Genomic DNA, 19,170 nt, shown 5'->3' on the forward strand with positions numbered 1-19,170 from the left:
TCCCAACATATATGTTCTTAGTTAACTAAATAAGGTCCCCACTTCCATTTTAAAATTCTGACCCATCCAGCAGTGTATAGTGTACAAAACCAAGGCAAGGGAAATGTTATGGAGAAATGCACTTCAGAAATAGCAAGTGCTAGTGTTTCATGAAATATGTTGACTAATTTGACAGGTCTGGCATGTAGGGTCAGATGTTCATTTTTGTGGTGGTGTTATTTTTTTATATCAGTATCTTCTTATTTACAAATGTTGCACATTCATAATTTTCTGACAGCTCCTTTTCCCTTGGTGTCCACTTTTTAGCTTTTGGAGTTTTCAAGAAATCTTCTTGAGTTTCTTTATGCTTATGAAAAATGCACAGGTTAATTGCTCCTATGACCCTTATGTGCACCTGTTATGTTGTGAGTACATATTAAAGGTGAAAATTTATGGATGTTGTTTTTCTCATAATAAAGAAGATAACATCCATAAATGTTCACCTTTTTATGTACTTTGTATGTCTGTATATATCTACACTGAGAAAAAATGTGTAAATGCGATATGAGTACCATGGATTTTGACAACTTATCAACCTATGTTAGTCAATAAATAAATGTTCCATGAACTAAAAGTAACATTCTTTTGTTTATCAAATTCCTTTTGTTGTCTAAGGTGTACTACTTTCAGAGCTGCATCTGTCAGCTGTGCAGTTTAGTTGAGTTGGGCTTTACATCACATCAACATTATTCCTGTCATATAGTGAATTAAACAGTCATTATGTTGGCTTTCCTAAAACATTGTAAACATTATCTGATGACCACAAGCATTCCCTGTTCAGTTCACCTGCTCCCTGGGTGGAGCGGAGGAATGCACAGTGGAAGTCATTATTGAAAAAAAAATACCAGACTAAATGAACTGAAAGGGTCCTAGAACCTGTGTGCAAGTAAAAAATAAACTGGGTGGCTTTAGGTAATATTTCAACCTTGGGCCAAAACTAAATTAAATATTTACAGTGAAAACCAACTAAACAAACTGAAGGGACCCAGAAATTGATTCAACAAGAAATGTATTCACAAGTAGAGTAAATTTCAGGTCTGTTTGAAAATATGCTCAGCTAAGGTTTTACTGTCTTAAAACTAAATTTCTAAATACTAAATGTCTAACAAATGGGCTCAAGAAACTATTACTCTCCCAATACTATCGAGGCAAGTTTTCACCATCAAACCTAAGCCCCCAACAGCTAAAAAACTGAACACATGTGTTTTTCTCTCTTCCATCGCATGTAAAGCACGTGCCTTTTGTGATATGTGTGCCTTTTGGTGAGTTTGGGTGTCACGTTTAATGATATGTACACAAACAGTTTCACACATGAATGCATTTTGGAGAAACCCTTCTGAACACTGGGAGTTTCTGATAAACCATGGATGCAGGCTTTACTCACAGCTGGTCTGTTCTCTTATTTGTGAACAAGCTATTGTATCCTAAATTGCAAACAGACAGGCTTTTAGAATATTTGCACTTGACACATTGTTAAGCATTTTTCTAATAATACACTGATACCACAGCAACACTGAGCTGCATAACAGTGTAGTGAATATATTCCTAGTTCTGGTTGACCTCAGATGTGAAATGTCTTTAATATCTTAAAAATGTGTAGAATGTGAAACAGGTATTTCACTGTGACCACTGGATAGGAGAGCAGTTGGCTTGTTAGAAGTGAGGCATTCACAAGTTTTGATAAACACTAGCTTATGAGATACAGCTTGAAAGAAAAATATGTGACAATTTCTCTAAAAATGTGCCAGTTGCAACAACACAGGGTCTTTGGCAAGTTATGCAGATCTTTGCCTTTTGTTTTGAAAATAGAATCATGAATGAACTAAATGTGCATCATCACACTCAGAAATTCTTTTGTGCAAGATTTAAATCAGGATCATATATTGGAGTTTGAATTTGGATTTACATCATACTGGCATTGTTCAAAACATATAGCAATGCCATTGTTTGGAAGCTTATGAATCCTTTGGGTTGGGCTAAAGTGAACTAAAAGAACAATAGTTCTCATTCTTGATAATTTTAAAAATACTGGCTCTATTGCACCAGAAGTACTGAGTGAGTTCCTCATTTCTCATCACCCTTCTGCCTCTGGATGATAGACGTTTTGAAAGATCGTTTCTGATCTTTGCAAACTATGGAGGCTGGATGTTTGTGGTATTTTGATGATTTGTCATGTGTTTGACAAAAAAGTGACTTCTGTTGAAACGTTCTGAAGATTAAGATTTTCAGTGATAATTGCCAAAAAGCTTGATTTACATCACTGAAGTGTAATAGATCTTTCATCCACCTATTGATTCCTTTATTGGAGTCAGTGTATTTGGAATATTATTGCTACAATAGAAGCTATCCCCAGAAGCACCCTTAAAAGTGAAAATTGATCATTTTGGCTCTGCAACGTCAACAACATGAAAAACATGTATAGTTATTTTGATTGATCATGAAATTAACATGAAACTTTGGATCTGTAACCTCAATAATACAGGCTTCCCATGACTGACTGCTAACCGAGTCTGTGTTGATCGTGTATGACATAATATTTCTCAGGTCACATCATCACAAAATCTCCTCAATAGTTAGTGTACAGCCAATTTTCACATTTGCAGCATGAAAGTTATGCTTTCAGAATTGCATCTTTTCATAACAGGTATCCAGTCACTGCATGGTGAGCAGAGGCAGAAATCAAATACCTTAAGAGTCTTTTAAGAGACACAGTGACTCGTACAACCTGTGTTTCAGTCTGGGGCAAGATAAGAGCCTTTAGAATCCAAGTTAGCCATTCATGATCTCATATTCAAATCTTGAGAGTTTTGTCTTTGAAATACTACAAAATATTTTGGTACGTAGGAAGCATGCACAGAGATAGCATGTTGTCCTATCATTTTCCTTATCAGTATATAAAACAAGTGTACCATACTCCACTATTTTTCAAGAAAATGTTTTAATACATCTTTCTTCAATGTCATTGTCAAAATGTAACATCCTGATTAATTTAATATTGTTGTCTTTAAAAGTACAATTCAGATATGCATATTTCCAGAGAAATGATTGCCTGATTCATCATATCCTTTAATACTATTGAAGTTACTTATTGAGTCTCAGTAAATAATCTCATGTAATCCAGCTGAGCACTCATCATGTATCATAGGTATCGTGATTATTTATTTCCCAAAAAATATTATGAAAGTATTTTCTCTGTTCAGGTGCTGTTATGAATGCTACTAGCCCATCTGTAACAAGACTTTCTGCAACAACTACCCATGTTTCAACAACAGAAACGTCTGATCACACCACTTTATCCGTAGTTGACGTCACATTAATCGTAGTATTCAGCACTGTTGGAATTCTTATTGTCGCAATCATATTTGTGTGTATCTATAGCAGGAGAAAGAAATAACTATAGTATTCATTTCAGAAAAAGAACTTGGACATTTAGTCTGTTAATGACAGTATGCAATGCACAACTTCAGTCATTAATCACGTGCAACTTGAAATTAACATCTATCGGGCTTATAAGCTATAACCAATGAACCGGCTAAGTGTATCAGCAAATGAACCTGTGGCCAATGAAAAGGCTTCATTACACATAAGTGCACACCCACTGGCACTGACCGGGTTCGGTATGACGACTCATTCGTTTCAAGGGAGGTAAACCGAATTGCAAGTAAAAGATATTGCACTTCTGATTTTCGATGATACGCTCATGATTTTGTTTATTTGTTTTTTTGTAATCAGCAGTGCATTTTATATATCATAAATAAGTGATAACTGTATTTTAATTATGTTTGATCTTTTAGTTGCATGTCACCTTTAAAGGTAATATTGGGACTTGTGATATAAGAGACAAATTGATGATGAAAATGATTTACCCTCCCAGTCAAAGCATACATTTCATTACAACATACAATTCATATTGACCATTATATCTAAAAATGACTGTATTGATGCTAAATAAAGACTTTGTTTACATGATATATGGAACTTATATCCACTCATTTAAGTATGTATACTCCCAATTTAGACAAAGATCAGTGAAATTTATTTTTGAAATAAAGTCATGTCAAAGGCATGAAAGGCACCGTTTAGTCCTTTGCTATAATGTTGTACAAAAGTCTCTATGACTTTGTTCTGAAATGAACACTATATTTAGGTGCAGTTGATTGCATGTATACGTACTTATGATCAACTGAACAACCCAACAGATATGAAGATGCTAATAATCAATTTTATGAAAGAAACAGAAGTTGAATATTGTGAATTCCCAAATGTCATAACATTTGCTCACCTTCAGCATTTACTTTCTCTGGAAGTGTCTACCTACTTGATACTGATACAGAATCTACATTGAAACGTTGCTTAATACACTAAGAAGAAGTTGTTCATCCATAAAGTTGTAAGTTTCAGTTTTGTCTACCTGTTTAGTGTATTTCTTCTCCCTAATAAAAAAAATCAGACAGAGGGTTAAATAACCTTCAGTTCTGATCTTACTCGTTATTGGTGTGATGCTGCAAAGATTAATGTGAATCACATTCCATGTGTAACCAAGGTGTTTTTGTCTTTATTAGCGGGGGGTTTTTTTGTAAGTGATTCCTAAGTGTTAGAACCATAACCATCACAGATGTTAAGTTTAAATTATATGTGGTTGGCTTGATTTAGATAATAGTATTCAGTGATTGGTGTTATCAACATTTTTATCATATACCTAAACCAGTTTTTTGTCTGAATTTTTAATTCCCCCAAATCTACTGAAATCCCTAAGGACATATGTAGGTACTTTACAAAGTGTCAAAAGGTAGAGTGCAAGACTATCAACAAACTATACTTGGAATTGTCAGTAATAGTTATTGTTGTGAATATGATACTTGAAATTATCCTGTATTTCGGTTGTCATCACACTGTAGTGACATTTTAGATTTCCAAAACATGTCTTTGTCATTGTCATCTGTTTTCCTCTAACATTAAACTGTAGATGGTGGGGTAACCTTGCTTCTTTCCTGTCTGTGCTAGAGTCACCATCTCAAAAAGGATTTCTGTGTAAATCAAGGGGTCACACTGATACTTAATCAAAAGTATCTTCAAATTTACATCATAAGATTCTTAAGTATTTTGTAATGAGGTCATTCAATTTGTCCTGTTTGTGAAAGTATGTCTGATATTTATATGTTTGGTCAACTGTGTTCTATATGCTATAGATTACCTTTCACAAGTGTGTAGATTTGCATGCTCATTGAAAGATGTCAGATGTGTTGCTTTCTCTCTGTACTTTCTTTCATCAAACTTGAAGACCTTTGGGTAAATATGCTATAGAGAAACAGAAGATGTAGGAAACATCCAAGGCATCCTTTGAGAAAGGAGACAATCAAGAGGAACTGTGTGTCTACGTCTACAGCATCTTTTCCAGCTCATCAATCTAACAGTTACCTTTAAGTTGTTGTTGCTGAAGAAACAAGAAATACAAATATAATTTATCATCATTGATTGAAATGAATCAAGAGACAGTATTGCTATATATTTGACCCACAAAGTCAGCAGTGGGTCAGGTGGCTTTAGGAACTGGTATGATGGATGATTTGGAAAAAAGAAGATTGTATGAATACCAGTTTCTGGCTTCATAAGACTGCCATCTGACATGATTTGATCACTGTTGAGTTATGGAATTTAACTGTAGATTATCGTAAAGAGGCATATATTATGAGGACAGGTTTTCATAACATCCATCCATAGGAGTGGTAGACTAGCAGTTACTGTGCATGTTCCAATTAGAAATCATGGATACCTTTGGTTAGTGTACAAACAAGGATCAGTACCAGATCGGAAAATGGATCACACCTCAAGATGGTTGGACACATTCACTCTTGAGCCTTGACTACTGACTGCATCAAATCAGGCCACTCTGTCTCAAAATTCATTGGTCAGCTGTGTAATATCCTTTATCTACAATCCAAATAGCAAAAGTAACCTGCATCCCAGAGGTTGTGTTTTTAAGGATCATTAGATTCAACACGCATCCATAAAGAACTGGAACAAAGTCAGAGTTGATTCATTAACTGACAAATTTTTGTGAAGAAGCCCAGTGCTGGCATCACAGACTATGAATGAAATGATGCCCTGGTTTGTCCTTGCAGACTTGATCAGAATGGAGGTCTGACACATGCTTTGAAAATTAAGCTGTGCAGAAAGTCTTTAAAAGAAGGCCAAGATCTCTCCATCCAGACACCTTGTCAGTAGAATCCCATCAGTTTAGTATAAGATAATGAAGCTCTTCAAGTGGTTAAAGCATTGACTCATCACACAGAAGATCCAAGTTCAGATCCCCACATGACAATGTGCGAAGCCCATTTCTGGTGTCCGCCACCGTGATATTGCTTTAATATTGCTAAAAGCAATGTAAAACAAAACTCACTCATCCTCTGCACTGAAAACAGATGTAATTGATTTTGGAATCCTTCATCTGCCCTGCACAGAAAGAGATGTGATTTGGTCAATGATGAAAAAGATGATCATTTGGAGATCTAAACCTGTGGTAGTGGACTTCTTACTTCAACCCAAAAGAAGTTTCATCATGGTGTTGTATTGAACCATATCATATTCTGAACTGTCTCAAGATCATTTGTATTAAAGGACAGGCAGAAAGGACTATAAGACAAAAATACCTCTCTTTTGTGATCATACTGAAGGCATTCTTGGAGAATGCATAGCACCTGTTTTGACTTGAATTCTTTCTCCAAGTTTCAAAGAAGACAGATTTCCTGCATACAGCATTTTGGGAAGGTAAGTTAACTGTGTGACCATTTGACTACTTGGGATGGGAGCCAATGCAGAGTTGAAAACTTGCATCCGATTAAAAAATCAAAAGTTCTGATAACAATTATATTATATATATAAATCAGGAGTTGTTCCTATCTGCCTTGGTATCATAGTCTGTCTTAACCTGTAGCTATTCAGAAATGGATAGAGGTATGGCATTTGCAGGAATTATGAAACCATAGTGAACAGTGTTAATCCCACTCACATTGCCTAATTTTCAGTTAGATTTTGGATATTTTGAAAGAAACTTGGCACATACACACTTCAGTATTAAGGTTAACTTAACTGAGCAAAGCCAGATGAATGTGTCGAATTGTCTAAGTGAATTTTCTGGTCTGATGACAGCCAAACTACAGGATAATGGCAGTAATGTAATGATTGGAGCGTGTGATTACACTTGTTTGATTTTTAGGGAAAAGCTGATGTATTGTTTAAACTTTTTTAGAGGATTATTATTGTTAATATTTTACAGTGATGTATAGTATTTTGTTCATCATTTGTTATGTCAAATATCGATTGCTCAAAACAGTACAATTCTTGGCGTTTGTTAATGGAGATCTTTGCTTGCAGTTTGTGTGTTGCCATCTCGGATTCAAGTTGACCACCCTTGGGGCAAATCATTTTCATTTTGTTGTGATGCTTATTTACAACCATCAGAATACATTTGCTTCCATTAAAGAATATTGAGAAACTGCTGAGCTATAGCATAAATGAAGGAGATGATACCTATCTCATGATGAATCAGATATTTTCTAAACTGGTACATTACATTTAAAATTAATTATAAGTTTCCCATATATGGACACAATTAGAGGTGGCCCAACAATGGAAAACTAGGACATATATGACAAATTATAGTCAAACATGTATGGAACAGTTTTATCAATCGGTGGTATTGTTCAGACACCATAATATTTCTTTTAGAATTTTTTTCTGTCTGTTTAGGTTCTTCAACAGATGGAAACGAAACCAGCAACAAGGACTTGTATTATTTGCTCTTCCTCCTCATCATACCAGTTGGTGTAATTCTCATTGTAGTATTGGTTGTAATGAACAGAAAGAAGAAGAAAGCTTCAGAAAGAAAGACAGTTCATATGAACATGGAAGAGGAAAAGAGAAGCAGTGAGAAAGCATCTACTAGTCCACCTGGTGGCTCATAAATATAACTCTGTCAGTCCTTTCTGCCTTCACTATGAATTCATTCTCCAGTGTAACAAGCTCAGGATATTTGATTCCTTGTCAGTCAAAGCAGATATACCCTTTAGTGCCAACTATTGTATGACCAACCACATCTCCCCATCTCCAACTCTCATTAAGGGTGAACTATTGTCAAACATCAGAGGTGGACCACATGTCCAGGAAAATCTTATCTGCCAGAAAATAGTTGGATCTCCTACCCCACATTCCCCCTTGATATGTTGCTACCAGGAAATCACAACACTGATATTGGGTACCTGTGTTTCCAGATTATTTCAACATGTGAATAATCAAGTCAGTATTGCAGAAACCACTCCTTATTCTTTCATTAAGATACATGTTGAATATCTCACTGTCACTGATCAGTGCTGACCAACCTTTGTGTTGTTTCAGAACCATAAACAAGCCATAGATATGTGTGCATGCAAAATTTTCTTGACAGAAGACAATAAATTTTTGTTTGAAATCCCTTATTGACAGTTCTTTTATTGTCTATCCTTGTATAATTAATCAGTTCAGCTATTTAACTAAGTGCTTTTTGGTAAACCATGTTTGCCAGTTTTATGGTTAGTACATAACGATTGTCGATAATTTTTTCATACTAGTGTTTATGAAAGGAAGATGCTTAGAATGTAAATCATTGAAATATTGTATATATTTTAGAACTCAAGCACTATCATCCCAACTAGCTGGGTAAGGTGACAAACAATCAGCCAGTTTGTCTAAGATACCTGTAACTACTACACCTGATTTACATGCATATCTCTGATAAGTCCTCTGAGCCAAAAATATAAATGAAACATGATGTCATGTCAAAGTTATGATTGGGATTAATAGTTCCCATCAATGCAGAAAATGTGCCAAATGGAATTCAGGATTTAACAGCATGACAAGGGTACCATGTTCCCAATTACGCGTCACCTTTATGCAAAGTAACTGTAAAAATATTTTGGTGAGACTGGAATCAGTAAATATTTTGAGATACTTGGAACAGTGATCACTCAGAGACAAGAATTCAGCTGCTACTGACATGTTTGTCATCATGCCCGCTAACATGATTGTTGTCAGTGTGTTCTGTCAGATTACGATGAAATCAGTCAGCTTCCCTTAATTTGTGTTTTAGGCACATACATTTATTTTTCACTTTTTGATTGGTATGTGTATCACCTGTGAGAAGTTTTATTGTTTGTTTCATTGTTACTGGCTTTTAGAATTTGTTAACTGTTTTGTGACATTGATTCTTTTGACAATCAATGAGTTGTTATGAAACCCCATGTCTGTTTTTCGTTGAACGGGCAAGTTTTAAGTGATTCATCATATTCATTGAAGTGTTTTGTTTGCATTATGTTCATATATTTGGATTATGAATTGATAAATCTGAAAGATGAGGGCTGGTATAAGCATCTCTCATTTACAAATACAAACATGAATTGGTTTAATAGTTGGGATTATTATATATAGATCAGTTACCTTATTCCTTATCTTGCATTATATTTTACGAGAATAATAAGTGCACTGATAACCCTCTCTTGAAATGGGATATGTATTCTTTTTGTTACTTCTGCTACTTATTGATTTTTCACTTTTTCATGCAATGTATTCATTCTTTATGTGCTTATTCATGCCAGTGAAGATTAGTATTTAAATTATGTAAAATTTATCAAGTCAGTTTAGGCTTTTACAATTTGATCAAGAAATTCATTGTTTGCTTGTTTGTTTATTTGTTTAATTTGTTTTTGTCTTTTTGTTTTCAAATATTTGTGTTTGAAATGTCATTACTTGACCAAAACAATATAGTCCTCCTTTGTTTTGAAAAGATTCCATGTTATCCTTGCAGTGATGTCTGAATAGTGAACTCTCATACTTTAGAATCCATGAAAATTCCATGTTGTAATGTGGTTCATTCTCTTCCCACAGAGGTTACTTGTCAGAAATGACTTATATCATTTCAATGAACCTCATATTTCCCGGTTCTCATGAAATCCCCTAGTGGCAAAAAATTGCAACAAAAATTATATCCCTTCTTTCTATCCAAACAGATCATGTGTCACATCGACTTAAATCCAACTTGACAAATACAAGTGAATGTGGGGCCACAAATATCCCTCCTCTGCAGAGGACTTGTGTTGATGTTTCACACAAATTTAATGGCGAGATTTTCCGCTGTCAACAAGGACAATGGAGGTGCCATGGATTTTCTAATTCTCCCAAAGCATACAGAAATTACTAAGGCTTTATGAACGATCATTTTTGGAATGTCGTTGATTGCACCGCTAACTCTTGCACCATGAAAGGGACGTAATAGAACAGAGGTTTGTAGGAAGATATGACAAGTAACCTCTGTGGGAAGAGAATGAATGTGGCCATATATATAAAAGATTACAGTTTGCTCAAGAATAATAATACGCCAGATGTTACAATATGTGCAATATGTTGGTCAAAATATATCTACTCATCTTCAAATATTGTGTATCAGTACACTGCTAATTGTTTCTTTTCAAGTAACCAGTTTTAGTTTGTATCATGTTTGTATATTTAGAAAGTCATGGTCATATCAGCCCAGGCTGTATTAACTTGCATGATGGGAGGACTTGAAATTTAGTCAGAAGACAGAATTTGGGGATGAAATTGTTGCAGATGTGGAAGTACTAGATGTCTTTGAGGTTAACCCCATTGAACGACTCCATTCTGGCTAGCACCCTTATGGGCAACCCTTATTGCTTACCCATGCAGCATTCATTGCCCTTCAACTACCATTCCAAGGCAATCCATGTTGCCAACACAACCTACTAAGTACTATTGGCAAATATTGAATAAGTTCAACTTACATTTCCAAACTGACTATTACTTGTAAGGGAAAATGGATAAACTTGGTATCTTCTGTAAATCTGGCAAACATGTCATGTGCAACTTTCGGTTTGTATCCCAAGTTGTCAAGTATAACATGTAATACAAATGACATGCAGCCTTCACCCATGACTAATATGCTGGTGACAACAGAGGTTGTTTGGTCTCTCGTGACAAATAGCTACAAATAGTTTGGATCAGAGGGTGCCAGCTGAACACCATCATGCAGACACAGCTGTTTTTGTCCAGTCTGTATTCCCTAATTTGTATTCCCTAGTTTGTATTCCCTTTTCCCCACTTGTATATTCAGCTTCAGCAGCTGCACAGACAAACTGACTTTCTGAGTGGAAAGAGTGCTGAGGCATGGTTTATGTCATGATTTTAGTCATCCTCAGCCTACGATTGCAGCCACAGAATGTTTGCCAAGTTCCCATTTTTGTCTGCCCCAAACTTCTTGGTTCTGACTGTTCCTGTGAACAGCTGCAGATATCCATTGTGACACCGCTTTGATACTTAGGGGCTATCACACTAGTAAAACCTGTCAGGAATGCTAGCTTGACCTGTTGGTCCCTCACCCTGTCTGTGTGATGTGGAGACATGTATTAGTATTTGCCTGTTTCAAACTACCGGTAAACAAAGACGCTGAATAAATCTATTTTCAATCCAAATGTTGGGTCGCCACAGGAGTGTACAAGGTCTAAGTCATGTTTTCAGTAAACCTGATGACCATTGTTATAATGCATCAAGACAAATGTTGCTGTAATGGAAATTTCTCTACTTTGGTGTAGATGGTTGAAGATTTTTTTAAAAGATTATTCTTAAAAGAGATGCAATCATACACATCTGACAACTGCTTGTTCAGCATGTGTCAGCTTACTTTTTCTTGGTGATCCAACATGGTATGTCCGAGTGCTTGTGCTGAAAGTTTTACAAATTTGACAATTGTTTTTGCCTAATGCGCCGTCTGATGTCATTAAAGCTCCATTTTGGTAAGTAGTCAACCAAGGAAATATGTCCAGCCACTATTGTTGAAAAGATTTGTTGGTTCAGGATGTTGTTTCATCTTTCATGGCAGCAGAGTTGTGCCCTGCGATTGCCAAAGTCAACTGATAGCCAACATTTAGATAATGATCTTTGTACATGTTGGCACATGTAGCAGCATTGTCATGAGCCAATCAAATGGCCTGTTACACATTTGACAATACATATTCAAGGCCCTTTTTCAATTGCTGTATTCATTATATGAGAATGAAATGAATGACTTGGTTAGTGTGGTTTGTGATGTTGTTTGCCTTTCACGGAGTTGAAGTTTGTTGAGATATGTACATGAGAGTCGTTTGCATGGAAACTACTGGCATACACCCAACTGTGGCATGTAAGAGATAAATGCTTGTGTCACTGAAACGATGCAAGAATCGTTGGAAAAGCAGCTCTCTGATTGGCTCATGTTAAATTCTTGATAATTATTTCATTGTTTGAAGTTTTACAAAAGATTAGTCTAATCTTACCTGTAATGGGATGTCTTGAAAATTGTGTTTGGTGGAAGAAAGAACAAAAGTCTTATATATATATATGTGCATGCTTCAAGCAGGAACTTTTACAATAAGAACACAAAGTTGGATCCATTGTCATGATATGAATTTTGTCATTATCCATTTGATGAATTAATAAATAGAAGCAAGGTTCTTGTGCTTGAGGAATGAACAGATGTGACCAAGTTTGTAACATGTCACTATATATCAATAAGTTTGGACTAATGAACATGGATCCAGCCTCATAATATTAATATTTATGATTGTTTCTATCACCCTGATATATTTCAGTTATTATCTCAAGTTAAACTTGAAATAAAGATTTAAGCTTTATTCATCCTACGTGGCTGTTTTGTGTGATGATATCTGACAAAAATGTATGCGACCCTCTTCATACTTCTCTGTTGAACAGACCCATGAAGATCATCCAGGTTGAAATTAGTCTTCAGTAACCTATGCTTTTCGTAAGAGGCGACTGACGAGAATTGGTGGTCAGGCTCACTGACTCGGTTGACAGACGTCACTGTTACCACATTACATAGAAGGAATACTCATGTATACTAACCTATACCATCCTCTCATTGAAACATTGAAACAGTATTCACACCATCAACAATTGATCATCCTGAGAGGCTTTAAACCAAATATACTTTTGGATCTAAGACTTCAGCACTAATACTGAACTGTGCGCTTTACAAACTGTCATCAGTATTTTGCAATGGCAGTGTTCTTGAGTGATTCTTGCAATAACTTTTTAATGGACATATCATATGTTCACTGAAACATTAACCACATTTATGTAGATGATCTTGTTTTATATAATTATGGGACACATTTACCTGTCTCAAAAACAATGCATACCGAATGGCCAACTGTTTTGATTACTGAATGTAAAAATCTTCTCTTGCTCTGCCTAGTACATCCAGAATTGACGTTTCCTTTGCTGAAAGACAACTGAGCTTTCACACTTTTTGCAAGTATTGTCATAGTTCTAAAAATATGAAGGAGGTTTCCCATCCTTTAGTTATGTTACCAGAAGTGACGGTATCAATCAGGACCTGGATTTCAGAAGCTCTCTTAGAGCTAGGATAGTCATAAGTTAATGTTAATGTGTTGCACTTACAAGTATCTTGGCACTAAGAGAGCTTCAGTATTTAGGCCCTGGATTACATTTTTGAAACAAGCCCCACAAGATATGACAGGACTTCTTTCATGAGTAATTGGTTTTGAACCCGAAAGAAACCTCTAATTTTGACAACAGAAATTACTGTATTACAGTACAGTAACAAAAAGTGACATTCAGTGAAGTGGTGTAAGAAAATATTTGTTTTGTAAGTGTCTATATCCAGATGGTTGTATATAACTAATATGGCCTTCCATAATGACAGGTTTTTATACACAAGTCTTTCTGGCATGATTGTGTTTGATAGGAGTAAATGTAGGAGGGGGTGCTGAAATGGGTGCCAAAACCCATGCTCTCCTGTGTGGTTTTCAGTTCACACAATCTTTATTTAATAAGCACAGTATTCATTCTGATCTCACATTACCTTTAAATCTGTCTCTTGGAAATATTAATTATTGTCAGGAAATTTGTTAAATGAATGCATGCCCCATCAATTCTGAAATTCAAGAAAGAAACTGACAGTGAAAAACAATTTCTTTTATTAATGGACTGTTGCTAATGACTGTTGGTGCCAGGCAATGTCTGCTGGAATAAATATGTACCTAAAAGTAATTGTACATGTCCAAAACAACCCTTTCAGGGCATATTTTCAAGACCCAAATTCAGTTGGTCAACATGTAGAAAATGATGGCCAATATACTGAACAAATATCACCATCTCTTGGGAAAATAGAATGTTCAAATAATTCTGCAACACTAACCCTCCATCTGTTGGGTATGGGGTCATTTTAGTCTGTTTCACAGTCCCTGAACCACATTATTTTCCCTACTACATAGACCTAAAAGCAATGCTAAAGCACTAAATGAAGTCTATATTTCACTGGGGTGCCTTTTAATTTAAATGGGTTTATTTGTTACAAGAGGACATGTGAAGATCCTTGGTAGAATAGGTCTTCAGCAACCCATGCTTGCCTTCAAAGGCAACTATGCTTGTCATAAGAGTCGACTAACAGGATCATGTGGTCAGGCTTGCTGACTTGGTTGACATTCCCAACTGCACAGATCAATGGTCATGCTGTTGATCACTTAACTGTCAGGTCCAGACATGATTAATTACAGACTGCCGCCATATAGATGGAATATTGCTGAGTGCGGTGTAAAACTAAACTCACCCACTGTTACAAAGAAAATTATATTTATTCAGGGGCTAAGTATTTGTCTAGCGGTCATTTCTACTGCCTGTCTGTGAAAGGCCCCTCCTTCAGCTTACTTCTTGCTATGGAAACTCTTCTCCTCCAGCCACCTGAGTGATGCGGGGGAAATTCAAATCTGGATTTCAAAAGCAGAACTATATTTTGTATACTGTCTGCATCAAAACTTTTTCCAGTGATTACTCATTGCGTACTTCTTCATACTATGGCTGAATTACTTCATGAACTGGTAAGTCAAGTTTGTGATATTTCATGGAATGTACTCGAATACAGCATTGCTTTGTATTGAAACAGCTTTGACCAGGAAATGTGGCCACACCCTTTAGTGTATAGGTTTGAAAGCCGGCCTTTTAAAGAGGGTACAATATAGTGGTGTTTTTATTGTTTGTTTCTGACATTTTGAAGAATTGACACATAACTGAACATCAAATGTCAGCCAAATGCACCTACAAGAGTGAGATAACAAACATCAGATATAATTCTCTGTAGTAATGCAATAATTTACTTCTCAGGCAATTCTCATACTTGACTCATCATATCAGACCCCATCACAGGCCATATTTTCCCCTCCAGGTCTTGAAACCTATACAAAAATTACTCCAATTTATAACAATGAAATTGTTTGTCCATGTATTGTGCTCTAAGTTATTAATGCCTCTCGTAAAAGACATGATGCTGATAGCCAAAGATCATTAATCTGAAATGGTTGCAAAACAATCTAGAAATTTTAGTTCTGAAATCTCCCCCATTCTGCATTATAAAACTAAAAGAAGAAAATAACTCCAAACTTGATGGACTAAGGATCATACTGTCTTTTCCATTATTATTTCATTACCACAAGCATATTACTGGTCCTGTCTTATGTTTTATTTTCACAAAGTGAAGATCCTAGTTAAATTTGTTCTGGTCAGCCACTGTTTCTATGGAAGGATGTCACTAATGCCATGTGGTTGCCCGAAGTGCTTGATGCTGGTCATCATATCTCATTTGTGTAGATCAATGCTTTGTGTCAATTACTCCGCATAAGGATGCTGAAATCAGTGTGTGGAGGAAATGTCAAAAAGTTGACACCATGGTAAGTTTTATGACATGGTTTCATTTGTGTGTGATATTGTTTTGATTATGGTTTGATTTATGATTAAATTGTTAAGTCACTTAAAGCCACTTGTTTCAAAGTGGTGGCCAAGCATATGAATTCTGTTATCCATGAAGAAAACCTTTTTGATCTGTTGCTGTTCAAATTAGAGCAGATTGTCATTTTGTTCCTGCTTTAACTAATTCAGTCCCACACCTTTCAGTCAGTCTGTTACCTACTTTAAGTGGCATTTTAGAAGTTGGTATGATGAGGATGAAGACTTTGATGGATTGACAACTTCTTTCTGCAGTTGATGTGACATTTCGTTGAACATTCTAACACACTATGTATTTTTAGTTTTTTTTCCAGGTCCTGATGGTGTATGTGATCCTGATCCTCTTCCGATCATTGCCGTAATTATTCTGGTTATCTTACTGGTCTTGAAACTAATTACAGATGTCTTGTTCGGTAAGTAGCTATAGTGAGCCAGTCCCAGTATTGTCATAGTTTACAGTGGTTTCAAATGTTCTGAAAAAATAATTATCATGTATGGATCATACAGATTTTTAGAAATCTAAAAAGAAAAATTTCTTTTTTAATAAATGGTGGCTGACCTCATAAACCTATGCAGTGTCACTGCCATTTAAGTCCTTCATCTCAGATGGCTGTTTTTTATTATTGTTCTGTTTTTCTGCATAAAAAGGATTATACAGCTCTACTATCTACTGTAAATCACGATATTTTTTTGCAAGCGGTGACCAACAGGTGTTTTTGCATCATGATGTATTGCAACTGAGCCAGTTCTCAAAAATAGATTTCAACTGAAAGTTCGACCTATACATCCAGTGAAATATCAAAGGTTGCTGCTAATCTTCAACTGAGCACAGTAGGGGATTTACATGTGTGTGTAATCAGTGATGTTTTCCTAGAAACAACACACGCTGCTTAGAAAAGATAAGCATAAAACTGTTCTAAGGAATAATGTCAATTGGAATTCCTCTATTAAATGGTTGACTATGGTAATTGTCACTAAAACTATTGATCTCCAGATAAGTGTGAAGAAACCTATCCACACCTATTGAATTATGTTGGCCTATCAAATGGTCTCTAAAGACTCTAAAGAATCTGTTTTGTGTGGTTGGTGCCTGTTTGGATAATCAGATGTGCTGTTTGAGTAACGTTTGTTCAAGCATCACTTGTTGGACTTGTAACATTTGAGTACTGGTAATGCTAATAATTAGTGTTTCCCAAGTTGGTATCATTGCTTGATTAAGGTAGTGACTAGATCTGTTGTTGATTATATGAAGATGTTATCCATGGATTGTTTGTTACGTTTGACAAGCAGTTTGCGTTGTGATATTTTTGCAAGTTCAAGTCATGTGCAATTTTCACAAAAATGTCATGTTTGCAACGACTTTGTGATTTGCTGTATGTGAATGAATTATCCTTTGAACTTTTCGCCCATCCATCAATCCATTGATCCATCATTTATTTATTCAAATGAGAGTAGACGTGCAAGTCTACGCATTCCACTCACAGGTAAGAATCACTGTGGGATGCACAAACAGTGAAATGACTTTTATCAGATTTAGTTATGAAAAAGGCAGTTCAAATTGGATAGTGAAATGGTCTGATTTTGGATTGTTTGACAAAAATACCTTTGCTATGTTAGATGTCTGTGTTGTGCTATTAGTGCACTCTTAGATGATATTGGATGAAGAAATTGTGATGTGATATAAAGTATCATCTCACTTACTTTAAATTGATAAACTGTGAAAAATTGTATTACCCATGTACAGCTGATTGACTGTATCAAATGTTTTATTTTCATTTCACAGTTGGATATAGATGGGAAAGCAAAAGTAAGTATGATGTCCAAAAGATACTAGATTTTCACTAGATTTTCGACAGGTGATGTAATATTAATGATAACAATCCTGGTCAAGTTGGTGACAGAAACAATCTATATTTCTTCATTGCAAGAAATATACTGAACTACAAAAGAAACTTACATGTATGTATTTGAAACTCTTTTATTTACATGGAAACATATTTGTTATTTAAGGCTGAAATTGAAGGAACTGTTTTGTCTTTTTGATGAACAAGTACTCTTGAAACAAGACTGACGACACATGGTGCCACATGATGAGGTCATGTCCTTGACATTCAGGGTTGAAGTCAGTAGCGTGTTTGGCCATCAATTGCATTGATAACTGCCATGCAACACCTGTACATGGAGTGTATCAAGTGGTTGATGAAGGCCATGGGGATAGCATTCCACTCTCTGAGAAAACCTGCGGTGAGTACTGCCACAGTTGTCGTCCTTGGTCGAAGGTCATGCAGTCTTCCCTGAATTTCATCCCATAGGTGCTCATTTGGGTTTAGATCTGGACTTAAAACAGGCCAGGGCAATGTGCGGAGTTGTGCTGTTGGAGGAAGTCTCGTTAACCTGGCTGTTTGAGCATTTGCATAATCCTGTTGAAACATGTGGGTTGGATGACGAGCGAAATGTGGCACAACGTGGGGTCTAACACCTGATCGATGTAGCAAGCAGCAGTCACTCCATTTTCTCAACCTGGACCAATATTCTGGAAGACCCGGGATCCAAGTTTGTGGTTCAGTCCAGTGCCACCCCAAACCATGATGCTTGGTCCTCCCCACGAGTCCCTCTCCATGTGACATGCATCAATGTACTGTTCACCCCACCTTCCCCAAACTCAAGCTCTGCCATCTGGCATGTATATGCAGTAACGACTCTTGTCTGAAAAGATGACAGTCCTCCACTGCTGATGGCGCCAGTTCTGATGTGGTTGAGTCCACAGAAGACGTTCCTGACGATGTCGAACTGTCAGGACAGGACCCTGAGCAGGATATGGACAGGCCAGGTTGAAAGTTCTCAGCCGACGATGCACTGTTGCTGCAGAAATGGGTCTGTTGTGGGTTCCAATAGTCGTTCGAGCCAATTCTATTGCTCTGCAGAAGTGATCCGCAGTAAGTGACAATCTTGAAAATGACAATCTTGATGTGCTGTTGTTTCCCGGGGATGGCCACTGCGCTGATGATCATTGGTGCTGTTGGTTGCATTGTAATGCTCCCACAGTCTCCCAACTGTCCGAACAGTTGAAGCTGTTGGCAATGATCTGTGGATGTTGACCAGCGTGAAGACGTCCGATGGCTTGTTCCCTCTGATTTTGAGTCAGACGTGGCATGGTGACAGTGATCAGGAATCGAATGACAGGATGACAGTTTGGGGTCCCTTTTGTACCCACTGGACCAGGGATTTGCATGTGCATCATGCTTTTCAGAAAGATGTGTTCGAGAGCATTACCATGTTCACGAAAAG

The 19,170-nt window shown here is 36.4% G+C and overlaps 1 protein-coding gene across 4 annotated transcripts in view; it reads left to right on the forward strand.

The window, feature by feature from the left end:
* Positions 1-19,170, forward strand: part of LOC137287118 (uncharacterized) — a 142,982-nt gene that overhangs the window by 103,843 nt on the left and 19,969 nt on the right. For 3 of the 4 annotated variants that reach the window (XM_067819284.1, XM_067819257.1, XM_067819275.1), the window contains 2 exons: positions 16,197-16,295; positions 17,666-17,689. In XM_067819284.1, the coding sequence (XP_067675385.1) occupies positions 16,197-16,295; positions 17,666-17,689 (123 nt within the window). Of the gene's footprint in view, positions 1-16,184; positions 16,296-17,665; positions 17,690-19,170 lie in introns of all 4 variants that reach the window. The other variant, XM_067819266.1, reaches the window with a different exon arrangement.

This window comes from Haliotis asinina, chromosome 1, assembly GCF_037392515.1.
Source record: "Haliotis asinina isolate JCU_RB_2024 chromosome 1, JCU_Hal_asi_v2, whole genome shotgun sequence".
NCBI lineage: Eukaryota > Metazoa > Mollusca > Gastropoda > Lepetellida > Haliotidae > Haliotis > Haliotis asinina.